We start from the raw sequence: 19976 nt of genomic DNA, 5'->3' as shown, positions 1-19976 counted from the left end.
TTTATTTATTTAGCAGACGCTTTTATCCAAAGCGACTTACAAAAGTGCATACAGTAAGTACAGCGACAGTACGGGGACAGGATGTGTACAGTTCCACAATGAGACAGTTCTCAGCTGAGAGTAAGGTCTGTTTGAGGACGCAGTTCTATCAGATTTGTACAATTACAGCCTATAGGGCAACTAATACGATACACTTTCAAACGGCAAACTTCAACAACTTCAAACGGCACAATGAGCGTCAGGGTAAAGGCGGCAACAAGAGAAGTTTAAAAGCACAATTTAAAAAGCACAGCAATTTACGACAGCACTGATGGGCGGGGGGGGGGGGGCAGCAATTGTGTGCTGGGTCAGTCCAGGTAGAGTCTGAAGAGGTGCGTCTTCAGGCCCCGTCTGAAGGACTGGGGTGAAGAAGCTGTCCGTAGCGAGACCGGGAGTTCGTTCCACCACTGGGGAGCGACACGAGGGACATATTATCACCACTATTCAACAGAGTAATTACAGAAATAAAAACCTCTTCCACCATACCCACACACATGAATACCGCTGCTATGACATTACTATTAAAACCCAACAAAGAACCAACTCACCCCTCTAGCTACCGACCTCTTTCACTAATGAATACCGACTTGAAAATTATCACCAAAGCGCTAGCAACCAGAATAGAAACAGTCATCCCCACGCTCATTCACCCAGATCAGACAGGCTTCATAAAAAATAGACACGCCACAGATAATATACGCAGACTTTTCAGCCTAATCAATATATCACAACAAACCCAACAGAAAACCATTATCATTTCACTTGATGCAGAAAAAGCTTTTGACAAGGTAAATTGGTCCTTTTTATTCAACACATTACACAAGTTTGGTTTTGGAGAGTCGTTCATCCACTGGATTACAACACTGTACACATCACCCAGAGCCACCATTAATACTAACGGAATCACTTCACCAAGTTTCACACTGCACCAGGGCACCAGACAGGGATGCCCACTCTCGCCTTCTCTCTTTGCTATTTTCATTGAACCTCTCGCAGCAGCAATACGACAGAACAGCCAAATCCAAGGAATTCAGGTAGCCAACACACAACATAAAATCAGTCTATATGCAGATGATCTACTACTCTACTTACAGAACCCATACGTATCACTTCAAGAAACTTTCAATATCATCAATAAATTCTCAAAAATTTCACATTACACTATAAACTGGAATAAATCAGTCGTATTACCCCTCTCAGAGGATGCCTGGGATTCTGGAGCTCAGGACTCTCCCCTCTCTCTTCACACTGGCAACATCAAGTACCTAGGGGTTAATATCTCCCCCAGGCTGTCAGAGCTCTTTAACCTCAATTATACTCCCCTCCTCAGAAAAACTGAAGATGACTACAAACGCTGGACCAAACTCCCTCTCACACTTATCGGAAGAATTGCCGCAGTCAAAATGAAAACCCTACCCCAGATTAACTACCTAGTTTCTATGATCCCCACTACCCCTACAGATAAATGGTTTAAAACACTCGATTCATTAACACAATTTTACTGGAAAAACCAAAAACCCAGAATTTCAGTCTCAACACTACAAAATAAAAAATCATATGGCGGGCTCGAGGCACCAAACTTCCTTCACTACTTCCTCGCAAATCAATTACAGTACTTAGTCAAATGGATCCAAATACACAAATACAATTACCCCTGGCTGGAACTAGAACAAAACCAATGTACAAACATCTCAATTGCAGACCTCCCCTTCCTCCCACAATCAATCAAAAAATCTAACTACTGTAAACTCATTACTATCTCCACAACCCTGACAGCCTGGTGGAAAACGAATCAAATCACTAAGTCATCACTAGCACTAAATAAGTTCACCCCACTCTGGCACAACCCAGACTTCATGTTACAGAACAAACCTATTTACTTCTCCACATGGGCACAAAAGGGAATCACACACCTTCACCACCTGTTTGAGAATCATCAACTCATATCATTCAACACACTCATACAGAAATATGGGGTCGGGAGAGACCAATTCCTTCAATATCAACAACTTAGATTCAGAATTAAAGACAAAACCAGTTTAACCAACAACACATTACAACCCTCTCAATTAGTTGATGAACTCATGAAAATCAATAATTAAAATTAAAATAAAATTAAAATAATTTAAAAAATAAAATTAACCTCCAAACTATATATACTGATCTCCAACTCAAATAATATAATAACAATACCAACAACCAAGTGGGAAGCTGACCTAGCCCTCTCTCCCAACCCTGATTTCTGGGAACAAATCTGTAAGAATACCTTCTCCATGACCACTAACACAAACCTGCAGCTCATACAATATAAAGTCATTCACAGAACATACATCACTCAAAGTATAAAGTTTAAAATGGGACTAGCCAACACAGATATCTGTTCACAATGCACTTCAGGTAGCACAGACAACTATCTTCACGCCATCTGGCTCTGTCAACCAGTCCAGTCTTTCTGGATCACAGTTACTGAGACACTCTCCACCATCCTGAGCTACAGAATCCCACCATCCTCAACACTCTGTCTCCTTGGTGATATCTCCAAAGTTCACATCCCATCAAAACTCAGGAATCCTCTAACTGTCGCTAAGAAAGTAGTCCTCCAAAACTGGAAATCAAGGAAATCCTGTCACATCACTCACTGGACTAATCTAATTTCAGAATACATTTCAATGGAAAAAAGTAATGCTCACAAAAAGAACCAAATATCAGCCTTTGAAGACATTTGGTACCCATTTCTAACTTTTCTAAATTCAATCCAAACATAACTACAAGCTGTGTATATTACCAGACACATACCCCCCTGCTCCCCTTTTTCTGGCGCCCCCCTCCCCCCACCCCACCTCACCCCCTGACCCCTAACATTCCTACTCTCGGTTGACCCCCCCCCCCCTTTTCTTTCTTTAATTTATTTACTTATTTTGCCTATCAGTTACCACAATTACACATACACATAAACACATGTCACTTACACTCTTGCAGAATATATCTGGCCCGAAACTTTCTCCTCCTCAACCCGGACAAAACCGAAATATTGGTCATAGGCCAAAATTCAATCAGGAGCAAACTCACTCATTTTACATTGGACCTTGATGGTGTCTCCCTTGCCCCGAGTGCAGCCATCAAAGACCTTGGTGTTGTTATTGATCCCGAGCTCTCCTTTGAAACTCACATAACTAACACCTCTAGGACTGCCTTCTTCCATCTGAGAAATATTGCTAAAATCAGGAAAATCGTATCAATTAACGACGCTGAAAAACTAATCCATGCCTTTGTAACATCCAGATTAGACTACTGTAATGCCCTCTTGTCAGGATGTGCAAACGTCTCATTAAAACCCCTTCAGCTGGTGCAAAACGCAGCTGCTCGAATCTTAACTAAAACTAAACGCTTTGAGCACATCACCCCAGTTCTGGCCTCTCTCCATTGGCTACCTATTAAATACCGGATCATTTTTAAAATACTCTTACTCACATTTAAGGCTTTAAATGGGCTTGCCCCCCCCTATCTTAAGGACCTTCTTCATCCATATCTTCCGCAGAGAGCCCTTCGCTCCCAAAATGCCGGGCTTCTCACCATTCCAAGAGTGGGCAAAACTACTGTAGGCGGTAGAGCCTTTTCCTATCAAGCCCCTCTCCTGTGGAACAGTTTACCCTCTGAGATTCGGGGAACAGACTCTCTCTCCACCTTTAAGTCTAGGCTCAAAACATATCTATATAGTAAATCCTTCAGCTGAGGGACATGGCCTGGTGCTGGCGTGGATCATAGAGTCTCTGGTGGACTAAGTGGTCATTGCTTTCATGGACCCTGTGCCGTGATCTGGTGTTGACCGTCTTAGGGTCGCCCTCATGACTATGCCGGTCCCTTGCCTCCCGTCCCCTAGGTTATGCTGCCATAATGTTAGCCTGCCGGGGCCTTTCCTTGTTGCACACCTTTTTCTCTGCCCCTCCTCTCCTGCCTCTCTGTTCTACATCCCTGCCATTCTTATCATCCACTAACCACTGTTTTCTGTTTGCTTCCTATTCCCTGCTCCGGGCTCCTGTCCGGAGCTGTAGCCCAAGCGTCTCATCTCGTTTTCCAGTCCTGCTACCTCGCTGCCCTGCCCATCAAAGCCAACTGCATTCCAAGACCCGGACATCCTAGGAGACATTCTTATAATCACTCTACTGTTAACTGCTATTGTTTGTCAATAACAAACGTACATTGCATAATATTGTGTCTAACTCTATCTGCCCAGTGCCGGCCAGAAGCAGATGGGCCCCCCCATGAGCCCGGTTCTGCTCAAGGTTTCTTCCTGATAGGGAGTTTTTCCTTGCCACTGTTGCCTTGTTGGCTTGCTCTCAGGGGGTCTCAGGCCTGGGAACAATGTAAAGCTGCTTTGTGACAACTTGTGTTGTAAAAAGCGCTATACAAATAAAAATGAATTGAATTGAATTGAATCTGACAACCTCCTTCAGCATCCCTAAACCGTGACCACCCAATGTGAATCATAGCTTACTTTATTCAATCTTTAATAACTTGCCTCTTCATGTTCGTCAACTGTCTTGTCTAGTCCTGTCTTCCCAGTCCTTTGCTATTGTCCCGTCCCACTCGTCCCGTCTTACTCGTCACGTTTTTTCTTGCGTTTTCTTTTTCTGTATGTAGTGCTATATACAATCTCCCCCTTTTATGGATATCCATATTATTACGAATGTATTGCCTTATTAAAAATAAAGTTGTCCTCCGAAGAGGGGGGGGGGGGGGGGGGGGGCGGTGGTTGGGTCTTCAAAAAAAACAAAAAACAAAAAGAGCATCTTGACCAGCTGTAGGCTTTGCAGCGGGTGGTGAAGACTGCCCAGGGTCTCCGCTTCCGGCCATTGAGGACATACAGAGGATGTGTATGTCGAGCCCGAAGCATCATCAAGGACTCCTCCCACCCAGCTCACAAACTGTTTGTCCTCCTGCCTTCTGGGAGGCGCTTCAGGAGCCTCCAGTCCAAGACCAGCAGGTTCAGGAACAGCTTTTTCCCCACAGCTGTCTCCTTATTGAATTCTGTCCCCGATGACTCCCCTACACCACTACGCACATCTCATTACCCCTCACATCCTTATCTCTCTGGCTGGGACCGATTGTAATACATTTCCCACCTGCACTACTAGAAGGTTATCTGCACTTACAGTAATATTATAACTTGACACAGTTGCTTACTGTAGCTTATACTGCACTATTCTTTGACCCATTTACAGCTACTGCACATACCATCAGTCTATTATTTGTAATTTTTAATCCAGAACCACTTTATATATTATACAAGTGTAAATATCATAGTATGTATTATATACACTGTATATATCAACTGTATATATCTATCTGTAAATTTGTCGATAACTACTGACTTCATAATGTACATATCACATTGTATATATCCATCTGTACAAAAAATGTCCATAGCAGCAATCTTATACTGTACATACATATAACTGTAGATAATATATCCTCTGCACTTGCTGCTTACTGCACTTCTGGTTAGATGCTAACTGCATTTCATTGCCTTGTACTTGTTACATGTGTAATGACAATAAAGTTGAATCTAATGTAATCTAATGAATTTGGGCAACCTAACACTGACATTTCTCACCTCTTTTTTGCACTTACTTTATTGCCACAATCTGTAGATAAGTAGCTGTGGCCGTGAAGCACTCCGTGGTATAGGCTAGGATGACCATACGTCCTCTTTTTCCCCAGACATGTCCTGGTTTAGAGACGCATGTTTTAGGTCCCAAAACGAGGACATGTCTGGTAAAAAGAGGACGTATGGTCACCCTAGTATAGGCTACACTGCTAAGCTCCGCTATTGTCTGTCTTCCTTTTTTGTCATAAAAGTTAAAATGACTACATTTTTTGCGTTTGCTTAACACAAAACTCTGGTGCTTCTTTGTTATGATTTGCATAACAAACAAATTTCTGCAAGATTTCCAGCATTGTTTTTCCTTCATATTTAACTGAAATTTTGGCTGGACACAAAACACAGGTGGCAGAGAACGGGTCTCCTTGGGTGGGCCTTACCCATTCAGAAAAGTTCTCTTTTCGACCAATCTAAGTTGTATGTTGTAAATCATTTTTTCTTTTACGCTGGTGGCTCGTCCGATTTTGTTTTGTCATCCTCCTCCTCTGTCTCTCCCCCCATTTCACAAAACCAACAAAATAAACAGAAAGTTAAAAAATAATAATAATAACGTTACTTCTAGCTAGCAACTGAACTCACGGTGGGGTCGTGGATGTGGATGCGCGCGGCAGACCAACAGCCCGGGCAGTTGCTAGGCAATCAGGTAAGCTTTCGCATTTCCGCTACCAATCAAATAAAAGTGTAGACATGGCCAATTGTCGCTGTGTTTTTCCCATTTTTACCCGTTTGTGGGCACAGGTTTGGATGTATAAACATAACCAGGAAGAAAACAAAATAGCAGTAGAAGGAAACCAAATGAGGTTTTATTTGAAACTATGAAATTCTAAATTAGAATTACATTTTTGCAAAAAAACGGGACAATTTGTGTCCCGGGAAAGATTATTAATTTTCCGGGACAGGCGCTGAAAAAAAGGACAATTCCAGCAAAAAAGGGACAGATGGCACCCCTAGAGACGCATGTTTTAGGTCCCAAAACGAGGACATGTCCGGGAAAAAGAGGACATATGGTCACCCTATAATATGTGATTGCACACTAAATGCACATCACAGCAGCAACAAGAACAAAAAAAAAGACAAAAAACCAGCTTGTTCCAAGAGTTGGCTGGAGTAGGATGTGAGAAAATGATATATTTTTCTAATTATACTGAGAAGGAATCTGCAGGACCTGGTCAGTGGTCAGTTGTTTTGTCATGCTTTAAGAAGGAAAGTGTGTCAACAACTCATATTCTTTGCTGTCTGAGTGGGGAACAGTTAAGAATCATCCATCCATAGATACTGAGAGAGCTTAGAGAGAATAAGATTTTTCTGGTAAATACAGTAGGTTTGTGATGGAGAGATTGAGTTTAAGATGCTAGGTTGATATCAATATTACTATTACCTGCTGCATGTTTGGGCTGGAGATGTCAAGAGCTTCCCCTTTCCTCCATTCATGCTTGTCAAAGGTTCATGAAGTCAGACCAATTCTGAAAACGTTATTCGACAGGGAGTGTGCAAGGTGGACTTAAAACATTCACGACAGAATGCTCATTGACTGCCCTGTGGAGTGCACCATTGTAACAGTATCCAGTGAAAAGTTTTGACCAATGAGTGAAACTGTAGAAACATTCATCACACTTATGCATGATGTTGAAGTATAGTGTAGAGCTCTATGACTGTGCTCTGATAGCACTTTAAATGTTTTAAAGCTAGACACACTATACTTCTAATCACTAACAAGAATAATTTTGTGAGAGCAGGATTAAAGCAATTTATAGGAATTTGTATGGATTTAGCCAAGGCTTATAATTGCCATAACAATTCATTTTTAAAAAAATCAGTTATTCATATTTGCAGTGCAAAGTTTATAATACATTTTCTTTTCTGAAAATGCCTTTAAAAGGGAAATGTGATCTGCACCTTACTAAATTTACTTCACTTATAAGAGGTTAAGGATCACAGCCATTACCACTGATTTTATCATGCAGATAGCATTACCTGACAGGACTGATTTTTCCATGCATTGGTGGAATGAGGTAAGCCTTTACTATAGTCTTACACAGGAAATGACCACAACAAAAGTGTCCAATTACAGCAGCACCAGAGAGATATTAAAAAGGAAATTTCCTCGCAGGCCTCCCAGCCAGAACGCAGCTGCCCAACTAATCTTCAACGTCCCCAAATTCTCCCACATTACTCACCTGCTTAAATCCCTCCACTGGCTTCCTGTCGCTGCCAGGATCAGATTCAAGACGCTGACCCTTGCCTTCTCTGCAATAAACAGGACAGCCCAGTTTCACAGTTTTGAACATGTGAAATTTCACTTGTTTTGTCACTGTATCTACTCGTTAGCTAGTTAGCTTTAATACTATACCTACTAGCTATCTGAATAGCTAATCCAGTGCAGCCAAACTATGTAAGATAGCTAGCTAGTGATCAATATTAGCTTAAATAATGAAAAAGAGAACTTCAAGATGCATCTTCGGGTTAGAGGTCGACTCTTTTGAAGCGGATAGCAGTTTGGTTGCTGGCAAACACAGCTTGTGTTATACTGTAATGTTGCAACCTTTGCCAAATTTGAAAGTAAAATGGTCTGTAACAGAGCTGGCCGATGCTCTGCACATAAATTAGCAGGAGTAGTAAAACTTTACAAAAAACACTATTTATTTAAAAAAAAACCACTCACAAACACAGGAGAACCAGTTTAAAACCTCCAGCACAGCAAAATGGCTTGCAGCCAACTGAACCTGGCCACACACCTGTATATAACAAGCCTTAATTAGTGCAGGTGTGCCCAGTTAACTGGCTCTCAGACAAAAGAAACAAAACAATGAAACAATCATTAAATCAAGAAACATAAAACCTGTCCCAGTTGTAATTGATTGAATGAAGCGCTTATTTTACAAGATGGAAAATAGACAATGAGGATCCTCAAATTTAACCAACAAAACAATTAAACATTTAACCTGTTGGGGGTGAGGTGAAGGGCTACTCCTTCACATGGTCCCAGTATTTCCATGACATAAACGCGTTGCACTGGTTGCTTTCTGTATCACTCTCCATTCTACTGTCTTGTGAGTCAGGCAGGCTGCGCCCTTTTTTTTTTCGTGAGGGGCATATGGGAGCTACACCCCGGAGTTGCCTATCATTGGATAGATTTTCCAACTGAATAAACATTAAATGAAAAAAATAAATGAAATTAAATGAAAAAAATCCAATTTAATCCCTTCAATAATCTAAATATTTTTAAAATGTGACTGAAATTTGCTTACCATCAATTTAATGGTAATTGTAACGGAATACAGTTACATATATTTTGTATTTTAAATACATAACGCTTCATGTTTCATGTATTCCATTACTCCCCAACCCTGGTTACTCTGTGTATCATTGGAAATCAGAATAACATCTGACCTAAATCAGGCAATTTTTGACATGCCACACCATCCTAGCTTCTATACAAACTAAGAAGCCTTTTCTTTCTTGTTGTGGCAGTAAGCACACAACACTTCTATCTTCCCTGGCTACGTTGGGGATTGCTGACACTGCTCTCCTTTGAGTTAAATCCTGCCTCTCTGGACGCTCCTTCAGGGTGTTCTGGAAGGGTGGGTTGTTCAGTCCCACAGCTTGTCTACGGGTGTCCCTCAAGGATCTACATTCACCCCTCTCCTCTTCTCCCTTTAAATTCAATCTCTCAGCTCTGTCATCTCATCCCAAGGTTTTTTATATAATTTCCACACTGATGACACAAAACTCTTTCTGTCATTTCTGTCGTCTGACACACAGGTTTCTGCACACATTTCAGCTTGCCTGAAAAACATTTCACAGTGGAAGGCTAAAACTGAGATCCTTTTCATCCCATCCAAGCCTTCCCCGTTTCAGGAACTCTCCCTCAGCCTAGACTCTACAAGCCTTACAACCAACAGCACTGTCAATAGTCTTGGTGTAATGCTCGATAAGCAACTGCCCTTCTCCTCCAAAGCACGAGCTTGGCGATCGCAGTCTCTGCTGACGGAGCCGCAGTATTTATTTTGAATGCGCAGAGACACAATAAAGTTTAAGAAAACTTTAGCCTATTCGCTGTCAGGTATCCATGTGTAATTGTACAAACAGAAAAATTACGCCGCCTGTTCAGTCCCAAAGTAGCAACTAGGCGATTGTTGGCTTTTTGTTCCCATCGCCGTCACTTCTGACGGAGCTGCGACAGTTAAAAATGGCCCCACACGGCTCAGGAAGCAGACAAAAGCTTAGCATCACACAGCTAGCATGCTAGCAGGGTGAGAAACTTAGGTAGGTGTCGATCGAAACCATTAGACCCTCTGTTTGAGTCCCAAAGCACGAGCTTGGCGATGGCTGGCTTCATTTTATTTCCCATCGCTGTCTCTGCTGAAGGAGCTGCAATATTTATTTCGAATGCGCAGAGACACAATGAAGTTGAAGAAAACTTTATTAGCTGTCAGGTATCCTTGTGTAAGTTTCAGGAAGTGAGCTGACAGATGCCGTGTTTGTTGAACCGCTCGTTCAGGAATATTAATTGGGAACTGCGTGTGTGTGGTTGAGCCGGGGTTATTGAATCATTGCCGCTGCCGGGCTAGCGGTTCGCAGCTGTTCTGAATTGTCATTATTACCGGGAGTACAGGTATAAAAAGGCGGCCATTTCGACAGCTGGGGCACGGACGGCTCGGGGGAGGAGGGTTCTGCTCGCGGTTTTACTGGGGAATTATTTTGTGTTTGTTTGTTTGTTTGTTTGTTTGTTTGTTTGTTTGTTTTGGGTTTCGGTTTGGTTCACATTTTCGGCCGGGTTTCTTTTTCTTTTGCAAATATTTTTAACAAGTTTCGTTCGTTTCTTTTGGTTTAATTTGGGGGTGGGAAATCCCGGGAGGGGATTTCTTTTTAAATTGTAGAATTGCAGACCTGGACCGCTTCCTGGTGTTACGCATGGAGCAGGCAACACAACGGAGGCCGGCTGGGAAAGGAGAGGCGTGAGAGCGGCGAAGCAGCGGAGCCCGAGGCTGGGCAGGAGGCAGATTAGGGTGGTGCCCCCGTGTAGTAAGGGACGTGACTAGCGGCGCCACCGTGGTGTGTGCCCTTTCTAAATCTGGCTAGCCTACCAGAGAGGGTCATCTGTGCGGCATGTCCCCCCCCCCCCCCCCCCAAGTGGTCAACGTTCCTGGTCCGGCGCTGTATGAGGTGGGAAAGCGGTGAACCTCAGTGTCTGGAGGCGGCAGTCAGGACCAAGAACACCAGCTGCACTCTGTCCCTTTTTGGGGTTTTGTTTTGTTTTTGGGGTGAAAGCGAGGCCTGGCATTCAGGCATGGGCTGAGTTGCGTCCCACCTTTTTTTTTCATGTGTGCGAGAACCTACTCCTCCTGGGTGTGCGGTACCCTGCCTTGGGTGGCCGAGAGGGGCCTTTCCTCTGTCGCGAGGGCCGGAGCAGGAGACGAGTCGGAGTGGTCACTGTGTAGCATGTGTGTGTGCACACGCGGGTGGTATTATGGTGTGTCTAAGCTTGCAGCGCTATGTGAGGGAGGGAAGTCTCGCTCCTGGTGCTGGGCTCTTGTGGGGAGAGCAGGACGAAGGAAGGGCCGCCGTGGTGAAGGGGGGAGGAAGCTCGGGAGGGGAGGTCTGCAGAGTGTGAGCCGTCCCTTTATGAATTGTGATGCCTTTTACTAAAAAGTTGTTGTGCCTGTGCTCCTGGTGTCCTGGTTGTGTGTGGCGAGCGGATCTATTTGGGGAACCTGTGCTGGGGTAGTGGGGGCCAACAGTGGTGACTCCTGACACCCTTCAATTTTGGCATAGCTGCCAGGATCCGCCCTTGTTTAAGCCACAGACCCCATGGGCAGGCAGGACGGGGCAGCGCGCGGGTTCCTGCTGGGCAGCGGTGGTGGTCTGACGGTGCCCTGGTTTGTGTGCGCCCTGTGGGTGCCCAAGTTCTCGGGCGAGGAGATTTCAACTAATTTTGGGGAATGGCAGGCTCAGATGCAGGCTATGCTATGGGTGCAGGGGCTCATGGAGGAACAGCAGGTGGATTTTGTAGTGGGGGGCTCTGGAGGGGCGTGCCCAGCAGGAGGTGCTGTTAGTTTTTTTTTTCGGTGCACCCAGGGTACAGACGAGGCCCTGGAGGCGTGGTACATGCAAAGTGGCATGCCCTAGAACTGGGGGATGGGGGAGCTGAGGACATGATTCTGCAAGACCAATTCTTCCTGGGCTTGAGGGGGGGGCCCGTTAAACAGGAGCTCCAGCGGCAGGTACGGCGGCAGCTGGCCCTTACGTTTCGTGCGGTGAGCCGGGAAGCCTGTGAGCTGGAGCTGGAGATGGAACGGGGGGGTGAGGGGATAGCCTGTTATTTGTCTCGTTCCCAGCCCTCCAGGATGCCTGTGGTTCCGTCAGCGGGAGCTCCAGGAACAGATAGCCACACTGGGAAACCCTACTGGGGGAGATTCAGCAGCAGTTCTCAACAGCAGGTCCCGGGCCTCCAGGTTGTGGGTGATGCAGCACCCAGGGAGCAGGTGCCCAGTGGGACCAGGCCAAGGCGGAGGCAAGGCTGGTTCCAGTGGGACGCTGAGGGCTGCTCCATCTGCATGGAGTGTGGGAAGAGCAGACACATGCAGCGTGACTGCCCCCAAGAGGGTGCTGTGAAACTCCCAGCCCTTGTCCACGGTAGGATGCGTGGGTGGAGTGTACCAGCAGGGAGTTGAGGAACGCCTGAGTGAGGAGGTTCTGGGGGCTTGTCCCCTGGTTGAGGTTGAGGTTGATACGGGCTCACAGGTTACCCTGTTCAGTGAAGGGTTTTTTTTTAGGCGGTGGTACAGGGAGGTGCCTATGTAGGACCGGGCGGCCCTGCAGTGGCTGTCTTTAATGGCAGCTAATGGGCTTGACATCCCCTTCGTGGGGTGTGTTATGGATGGTCCAGGGTGTGAGGGTTCCGGAGTGTGACAGAGCTGGCCGATGCTCTGCACAATTAGCAGAAGGAGTAAAAACTTATCACAAACACAGAACCAGTCTACAACCACCAGCACACAAAATGGCTTCCAACAATCTGAACTCCCCTCCGTGTGGCCACACACCTGTATTTAATCAGTCTAATTAGGGCAGGTGTAACCAGTTAGCTGGTTCACAGACAAGACTATTACCAAAACAATTATCAAATCAACTAAAACAAACATGAGTCCTGTTTCAATTGTAATTGATTGATCAAAGCGCTTATTGTACAAGATGTAAAGTAGACAACGAAGGATCCTCAATTTAACAATTAAACATTTAACCTGTTGGGGTGAGGTGAAGGACTGCTCCTTCACACTGAGAAAGGGGTGATCATTGTTCAGGATTGTTGCCTGGGAGGTGGAAGTCCCAGCATGCTCGGAGGTGATACAGTGGGTACCGGTGGACTGGTGGGAAAGGCTGGACAGGCCTGCCTGATGGAGGGGGAAGACGATGGAGGAGAGTTGCAGGTGGGGCAGGCGGTTGTGCGCGTGAGGAGTGGGAAGGTCAGAACTTCTGCACATGACACAGTTCGGTGTTGTGCATGAAGTCTGCTGTGTACAGGGTGAAGAGGAGGGGGGCGAGCACAGTCCCTTGTGGCGCCCCCGTGCTGCTGGTCACCATGTCTGATGTTACAGACCCCAACCTGACAAATTGAGGTCTGTCAGTGAGGTAGTCTGTGATCCAGGACACGAGGGGTGGGTCGACCTGCATGGTGGTGAGTTTTTCCTTCAGGCGTAGAGGCTGTATGGTGTTGAAGGCGCTTGAGAAATCTATGAAGAGAATTCTCAAAGTGCCACTCTCTCTGTCCAGGAATGTGTGGGTACGGTACGGTGTGGGTACCTGCTCTCTGCCCCAGTGTCGGCTTATGCAGACTTTACCCTTCCCTTCCGTCTCTATACGGATGTGAGTAAGGAGGGGCTGGGGGCCGTCCTGTCGCAGGTTGAGGACGGGAAGGAGAGGGTTACTGCATACACCAGTCGGGTCCTGCACCCTTCCGAGCACAATGACTAGAACTACAGTGCTTTCAAGCTGGAGCTGCTGGCGCTGAAGTGGGCTGTGACGGAAAAGATCAAGGATTACCTGTGGGGCGTGAAAAGCCACAGTGCGGCTGGGGGCGACAGAGCAATGAGGGGCGGGCCAGCTGGCGAGCTTTGACTTGGAAATCAAGTATCATCCAGGGGCGTGCAACGCTAATGCCGACTTGCTGTCCCGGCTACCTGAGGGGCGTGGGGTTGTGGGGGTGGTGCAGGCAGCCAGCAGTGGAGGACGCGTGGGACTGGTCGGTGCTGCAGCAGGAGGATGACCATCTGCGGGCCTTGGCTGAGCAGGTGTGGCAGGGGAAACCCCCTTGGCGGGAGGAGTGGAAGGCGGCCCTGCCAGAAGAGCGTAAGTGGTGGATTGAGTGGGAGAGGCTCCGGGTAGAAGGGGGGGGGGGGTCCTGTACCAGCGGGTGAATGATCCGGTAGAGGATCGGCCACTGTGGCAGGTGCTGGTGGCGGAGAGGTCTCGCCTCTGTCGCGAGGACCGGCACAGGAGACGAGTCAGAATGGTCACTATGTGGCGCGTGTGTGCGCACATGGGGGTGGTATAACGGTGTGTCTAAGGTCTGCAGAGTGTGAGCTGTCCCTTTATGAATTGTGGTGCCTTTTAGTAAATAAAGTTGTTGTACCTGTACTCCTGGTGTCCTGGTTGTCTGTGGCGGGTGGATCTATTTGGGGAACCTGTGCTGGGGTAGCCAATGTTCACTATCTCCCACCCCCCCCCAGTAGCAGCAGTAGGCTATGCTTCCACGTGGTTTCCCATGGTTGTGGGATATAATCTATTCATCTACTCAAGAAAGATATCACAGACTGTCATTTGTTCTTTGATTCACGTAAATTAGGCCTACCATGTTAAGATTTGTGTGATCTGTTCTACCATATTTCTGTAAGTTTCCTTTTCTGTAGGCTATTGTTTAGTGGTAGTGGTAAAAAAATGATTTTTAAAAAATCGTACAGGTTTTTTGTTGTAAGGCAGATGTATATTTAAGGTAAATATCGTAATACACTGGCCCGACTACAGTTATGCGCCGCTTAACGTCCATTCGGACAACGTCCGTTCGCATATACGTCCGTAGTCCCATAAGGTTATAGTAAAGTTTAAAAATCCTGATCGCAGAACGGGCCGTAGCGAACATAACCGGACGTAGTGAAGGCAACGCTTCCCGCACTCAACACGTGTACCTTATGTTTCATGGAAATAAAGCGATTGCGCTGTCAGGCGTATAATGGTACAGTACATACAGTAGTATACCATATACTGTGTATAGTATGGTATTCGCACAACGTCCAAATCACATGACGTCCTATTTCACAGAACATATCGTGGACGTAACGTGGAACATAAGCGACGCATGGCTGTATATCATATCAATAATTGTAATGGTAGACCTGTTTTTAAAGACTGATAATGAGTCCTCAATGTGTGTGTGTAACCGTTTTTGTACGCTGCACGTCGATACGTAATATCAACCAAGTTTGGATTTTTGTATAAATATCGAAAAAACAGCCACTCAGCTGGACTTGCTTAAAAGGAACAGGGGCAGTACACCGGCTGTTACAGATAGATCTGGCTGGAATCTTAGTTAAAACAAATTTCAGTCTGAATACAGAACCCGCTAGCTCCTGGTAATGATCTAACAATTAGCCAGCTGCATATAATAAATAGCTAGCCTATTACAAGGAGCTAGACTAGCTAGGTACAGTTACAGTTAACCGCCTAGCTAGTTTAATCTGTGGATAACAGCAAATATATACCCTTCGTGATTGATTGCTTTAATATTTTCTCTTAAAATGTTTGCACGGAACAATTCGTTCTGTCATAGAATGCCACTGTTGACAGACGCTGAGTAAGTACGGTATGTATCTCAAAGCAAACATTTTAAACCGCCTGCTTCCCCTTGTCTCTGTCTTTGCCTACTCAATTTAATAATACTGAAGTGCTCACGCAAAGGGAGTCTCCACTGAAGGGAATTAGGGGAGAGATGGTTCAGGATGCACAGCATCCTTCATAAACACATCGGTAATCTGTTAGCAATGTCTGTCGTGTCCCGGATAAACATCTTGTTCTATCTAAGGGTAGTAGGAAATTGCGTCCATTTGGGCCAATAAGAGCTAGAAGTATACCTCTGTCCGTAAGGACAAGTGAGCCAAAATGGCTCCTGTTGGAGATCAGTTTCGAGTACGCCTTAACCGAGGCGGAGCCGTGTTCGTTCAAACGCCTAAACAGAACTGGTCAACATACAGCCAGCCTGTTAATTCCTTTTGCAACATTAACTAATGCGTTCACTCTGGTTTTATGTTGTTATGTGTTTTATCGATAGCTGTACGTCGCTATCCAGTTAGTTTTCAAAGGGTTTGCTAGTCTCCACCAGAGGCAGACACTCAACGGTAAGCAAGCACGTTAGCTATCCCGCTAGCTTGCTAGGTATTCGTGTCGATTAAAAACAGCCAAATTCACGATTTGGCGGTGGCGGGAAGGGGATTTGGCTGTTTTGTGTGGGCTGGATGCTGTCTGAGTGTAATGGTGGTCACATAATATTTTTGTATAGCTAACGAAATTTACGTTTCTGGCGGTGCAGGAAATTAGTGAATTCGCATTTGCCGCGGGGAAAGGGAGAGGGCAATGCCTATCAGTTGCTTGGAAGCTTGCTAGCTAGCAAGCTAATATTGCGTGAGTACAGTTTATTTTTAGTAGTTCTTTAGAAATGTTGCGAAAGCATATTTGTTTGAATTAAATATTCGTGTGGTATGCGATAGGGATTAGCTCTAAGTAGTCCTCGGTCTCTGTCACTGGTAATGTCGAAGTTTTTTTATCTAGATTATACCCGATCATTTCCCGTTAATCACATCATGTATCGTTTTCTTGTTTATTTGTGAAATGAAGCACTTTGTGTTCTCTGTTGTCTGATTAAATTACTGAAAACATTTTTCTAGTTGTATGAGTTGCGTTGAAGCACATACTCATCACCTCGCTTCCCCCCCTCTTGTGTCCTCACAGGATTATAAGAAAGCTTGAAACAGGAAGAGGAAAGTGAAAAGGCCTATCTTATAGTGAGAGCTCACAGCTGGGCAGCTGTGCTGAAGCCTGGGTGTTGGCATGTGTAAAGTGAGAGTTTGAGAGACATCAAACAAACAGGTAGTTGAGCAGCCATATTTACACAGGTACAAGAGGAGGCATACTGAGCAACACTTTCACGCCCTTCAACAACATTTCGTGTTGTGGTAGGCTAAGGATCCCCTCCAACACTATACAGTCCTGGGCCATTGCCATGTCATCTGCTACGGAGACAGTTCACTACATCCACCTGCACAACTCCAGCCAGTCAGTCCTGGAGGCACTGCGCTCCCAGCGCCAAGAGGGCCTCTTCTGTGATGTGACTGTGCGCATCCATGATGCTTCCCTCCGGGCTCACGCCTGTGTGCTGGCAGCTGGCAGCCCCTTCTTTCAAGACAAGCTGCTGCTAGGCCACTCTGAGATCTCTGTGCCTCCTCTGGTGCCAGCAGAGACGGTCAAGCAACTGGTGGACTTTATGTACAGTGGCTCACTGGTGGTGTTGCAGTCCCAGGCCCTCTGCATTCTGACCGCTGCCAGCATCCTCCAGATTAAAACGGTCATCGATGAGTGCACCCAGATCATTTCCCAGAAGAGGGGGGGGGGTGTTGCCAGTGCTGGAGGGGTTTTGCCCAAGCAGGAGGAGAGGGGCAAAGGGAGGGAGAGGGGTGGGGGTGCTGGCTTCCAGAGCTTTCCAAATTTTGGAGTAGGGGATTGTACATCAGGCAACAGCAGTACAAGCATGAGCAGCAATGTAAGTGGGAGTGAGAATGGTGCTGGCAACCTGGAGCAGCCCAGCGCAGTGGGACTGATCCCTCTTGGGGAAATGGGACCCGGTTCAGTGTGTACATCTGGTGCTTTAAGCTCTGGTACTGTGTTGAAGCCAGGGTCTGGTTGCACCCAAGATGTAAGGTATAAATTAAGAGACTTACTAGCACAAACTGCCAACAGTAGCAACAGTAACTGCAGCGAGAATGTCAATGTGGGCTGCAACACTGGTGTCAGCAATGGGGACAGCATCCGTGGGAACATGGCTGACTTAAGTGTTGTTAATGGGGAACCTGTCCCGGGGATGGAAAGATACAATGAGGAGGATATGGATATAAGGGAGAGAGAGCGTGATGGAGAGAGGGAACGAGGAGGAGGACACAGTCGGAAGCAGAGACAGCCACTCAGGTTACAGGTAAGGAAGAGGGGAAAATGGGGCTTGTGAGAGCTGGTGAATTAAATAGCCTACAAATGAAAGGCACACAGAATGAATTGACAGTCGATGAATTGACTGTTGTTCATGCGCATGCATGTTAGGCATGTCACAATACCAGAAATTCAGTAGTCAATACCAATACCAGTGAAATTCCACGATTCTCGATACCCAATTCGATACCATGGTAAAAAACAAAAAAAAAAAAACAATAAATCCCATCTACTTCAACATACACTCCTTTATTAAATACATGAATATTACAAAAAACAACAGTGGCATGTAGCCTTCAAGTATTTAAAACAAACAATACTGTGCTTAATTTAAACTTTAATTATAAACTTAATCAACTTTTTATGACGGTACAGCATTTCAATTGCAGTACCTGGCCAAGACATGAAAAAATATGGAAATAATAAATAGGCCTATATATAATAATAAAAAGAAACAACTATTAACATTACAAAAAAGAACAGTGGCATGGTATTTTCTATGCCTCTGAAAAGCTTCTGATATGGTTGGCTGTGTATGTGTTTGCTGACTTTGCTCCTGCCTCCATGACTGTAAGAAAACAGCAGAGGCTGCACATGCAATGTACTAACACACACACACACACACACACCTCTATATACTCAGTGTAAGCAGTAGTTTAAATTTACTTACATGGTGACAGACTATTAGTCCGGAAATATTTATTTAAAACGCTAACGTTATATTTGATGACAGATGACACAGACTGAACAGTAAGGACGGTAGCTTACTATTACAAGCTATGGTTACATTACGTTAGCCTATACACAGTAGCCTTTAGCGTTTAGCCATTGCAAACGTCGTATGGAACATAGTTGGCTACACAGCAATGCCAGCTGTCTCAAACAAAATTAATGGTAATGTGTATTTCAGGATAGCAAGGACAACACTTTGGATATGTTGTTAATGTGACTTTAACATGAATTGAAACTCACTCACCTTGAATTCTTTGAATAAATCTGGATGTCTGTCTTTGAGGTGCTTCGCTAAGTTGGAAGTGTTTCTTCCTTTTGTCTGAAAAGTTCGATGGCACGTTTACATACTGGTTTTTGTTATTTATCCCTGATGATCCGCCTCGAACACAAAGTACTTCCATACATGACTCGTACTGTTTTTCTTTTCGATGAGTTGAGGCGGAGCTGTTGCTGCACTTGTCACCATCTTCTAAGTGTTCTTCTTCCTTTGGCATTTTAACGGCAGACTAGAACACTTCAGAATTTAGTTTGCTGCCAAGTAGGTTGCCCCAACAAGGATTTTTTTTAGTATAATGGTGCTCTGTACAAATACATCACTAAGTACAATGAGTAATAAAAGCAACAAGTACTGAAAAACAAACGGGCATATATGCTGCCCCCGTCAGGTCCGGAAGAATAACATCCCCAATACTTACGGTACTGTAGAAAAACGAGTAGAGTCATGTTTTCAGAATTTTGGCATCGACTTGGTACTGAAGCATCGGTTCTCGTGACATCCCTAATGCATGTTTACAATAAAATCTAACCACCAGCAAACTTTGTTTCCAAACTGTTCAAAATAACAGGGCAGGTAGACATTACTGTGTATTATTGAGGCTTTTCCTTTCCAATTCAGAGCTTTTCAGAGCTGTGGAATATGTTTGACATGCAACTACATGTGATTGTAGAGAAATGAGGGCTTTGACAGAAAATAACTTGCATCCAATTAAGGCATTGCAGTTAAATGACGTGAGGATTTATTTAATTACATCAATATGTTGTTGGTAGGATAGATGTTTAATGAAGTCGATCAACAGAGGTCAAAACATCCACTGAGAATAATGCAGTGTGATGGTTTACAGTACAGAAAGGTGTTTCAGTGTGTGCCAAAATATGTAATATGTAATATGTATTATGTAATATATAAGTGGGCAAAATTATTTTTTGTAGACTTCAACTTGCAGAATAGAGATGCTGAATATGTTTACAGCATCTAGCTAGCATATATAAATCAGCTTGTTATTTGTGTGAATTATTT

The 19976-nt window shown here is 44.9% G+C and overlaps 1 protein-coding gene across 2 annotated transcripts in view; it reads left to right on the top strand.

The window, feature by feature from the left end:
* The first annotated feature begins 15886 nt into the window (after positions 1-15886).
* zbtb45 (zinc finger and BTB domain containing 45) overlaps positions 15887-19976 on the top strand; it is a 103402-nt gene continuing 99312 nt past the window's right edge. Inside the window, exons 1-3 of one of the 2 annotated variants that reach the window (XM_036528364.1) lie at positions 15887-16089; positions 16281-16372; positions 16700-17936. In XM_036528364.1, the coding sequence (XP_036384257.1) occupies positions 16971-17936 (966 nt within the window). In that variant the 5' untranslated portion in view covers positions 15887-16089; positions 16281-16372; positions 16700-16970. The remainder of the gene's footprint in view (positions 16090-16280; positions 16373-16699; positions 17937-19976) is intronic. The other variant, XM_036528372.1, reaches the window with a different exon arrangement.

Source organism: Megalops cyprinoides, chromosome 1 (genome assembly GCF_013368585.1).
Source record: "Megalops cyprinoides isolate fMegCyp1 chromosome 1, fMegCyp1.pri, whole genome shotgun sequence".
Taxonomy (NCBI): domain Eukaryota; kingdom Metazoa; phylum Chordata; class Actinopteri; order Elopiformes; family Megalopidae; genus Megalops; species Megalops cyprinoides.
The sequence above is the reverse complement of the archived record's forward strand: the minus strand, read 5'-3'. Positions and strand labels throughout refer to the sequence as shown.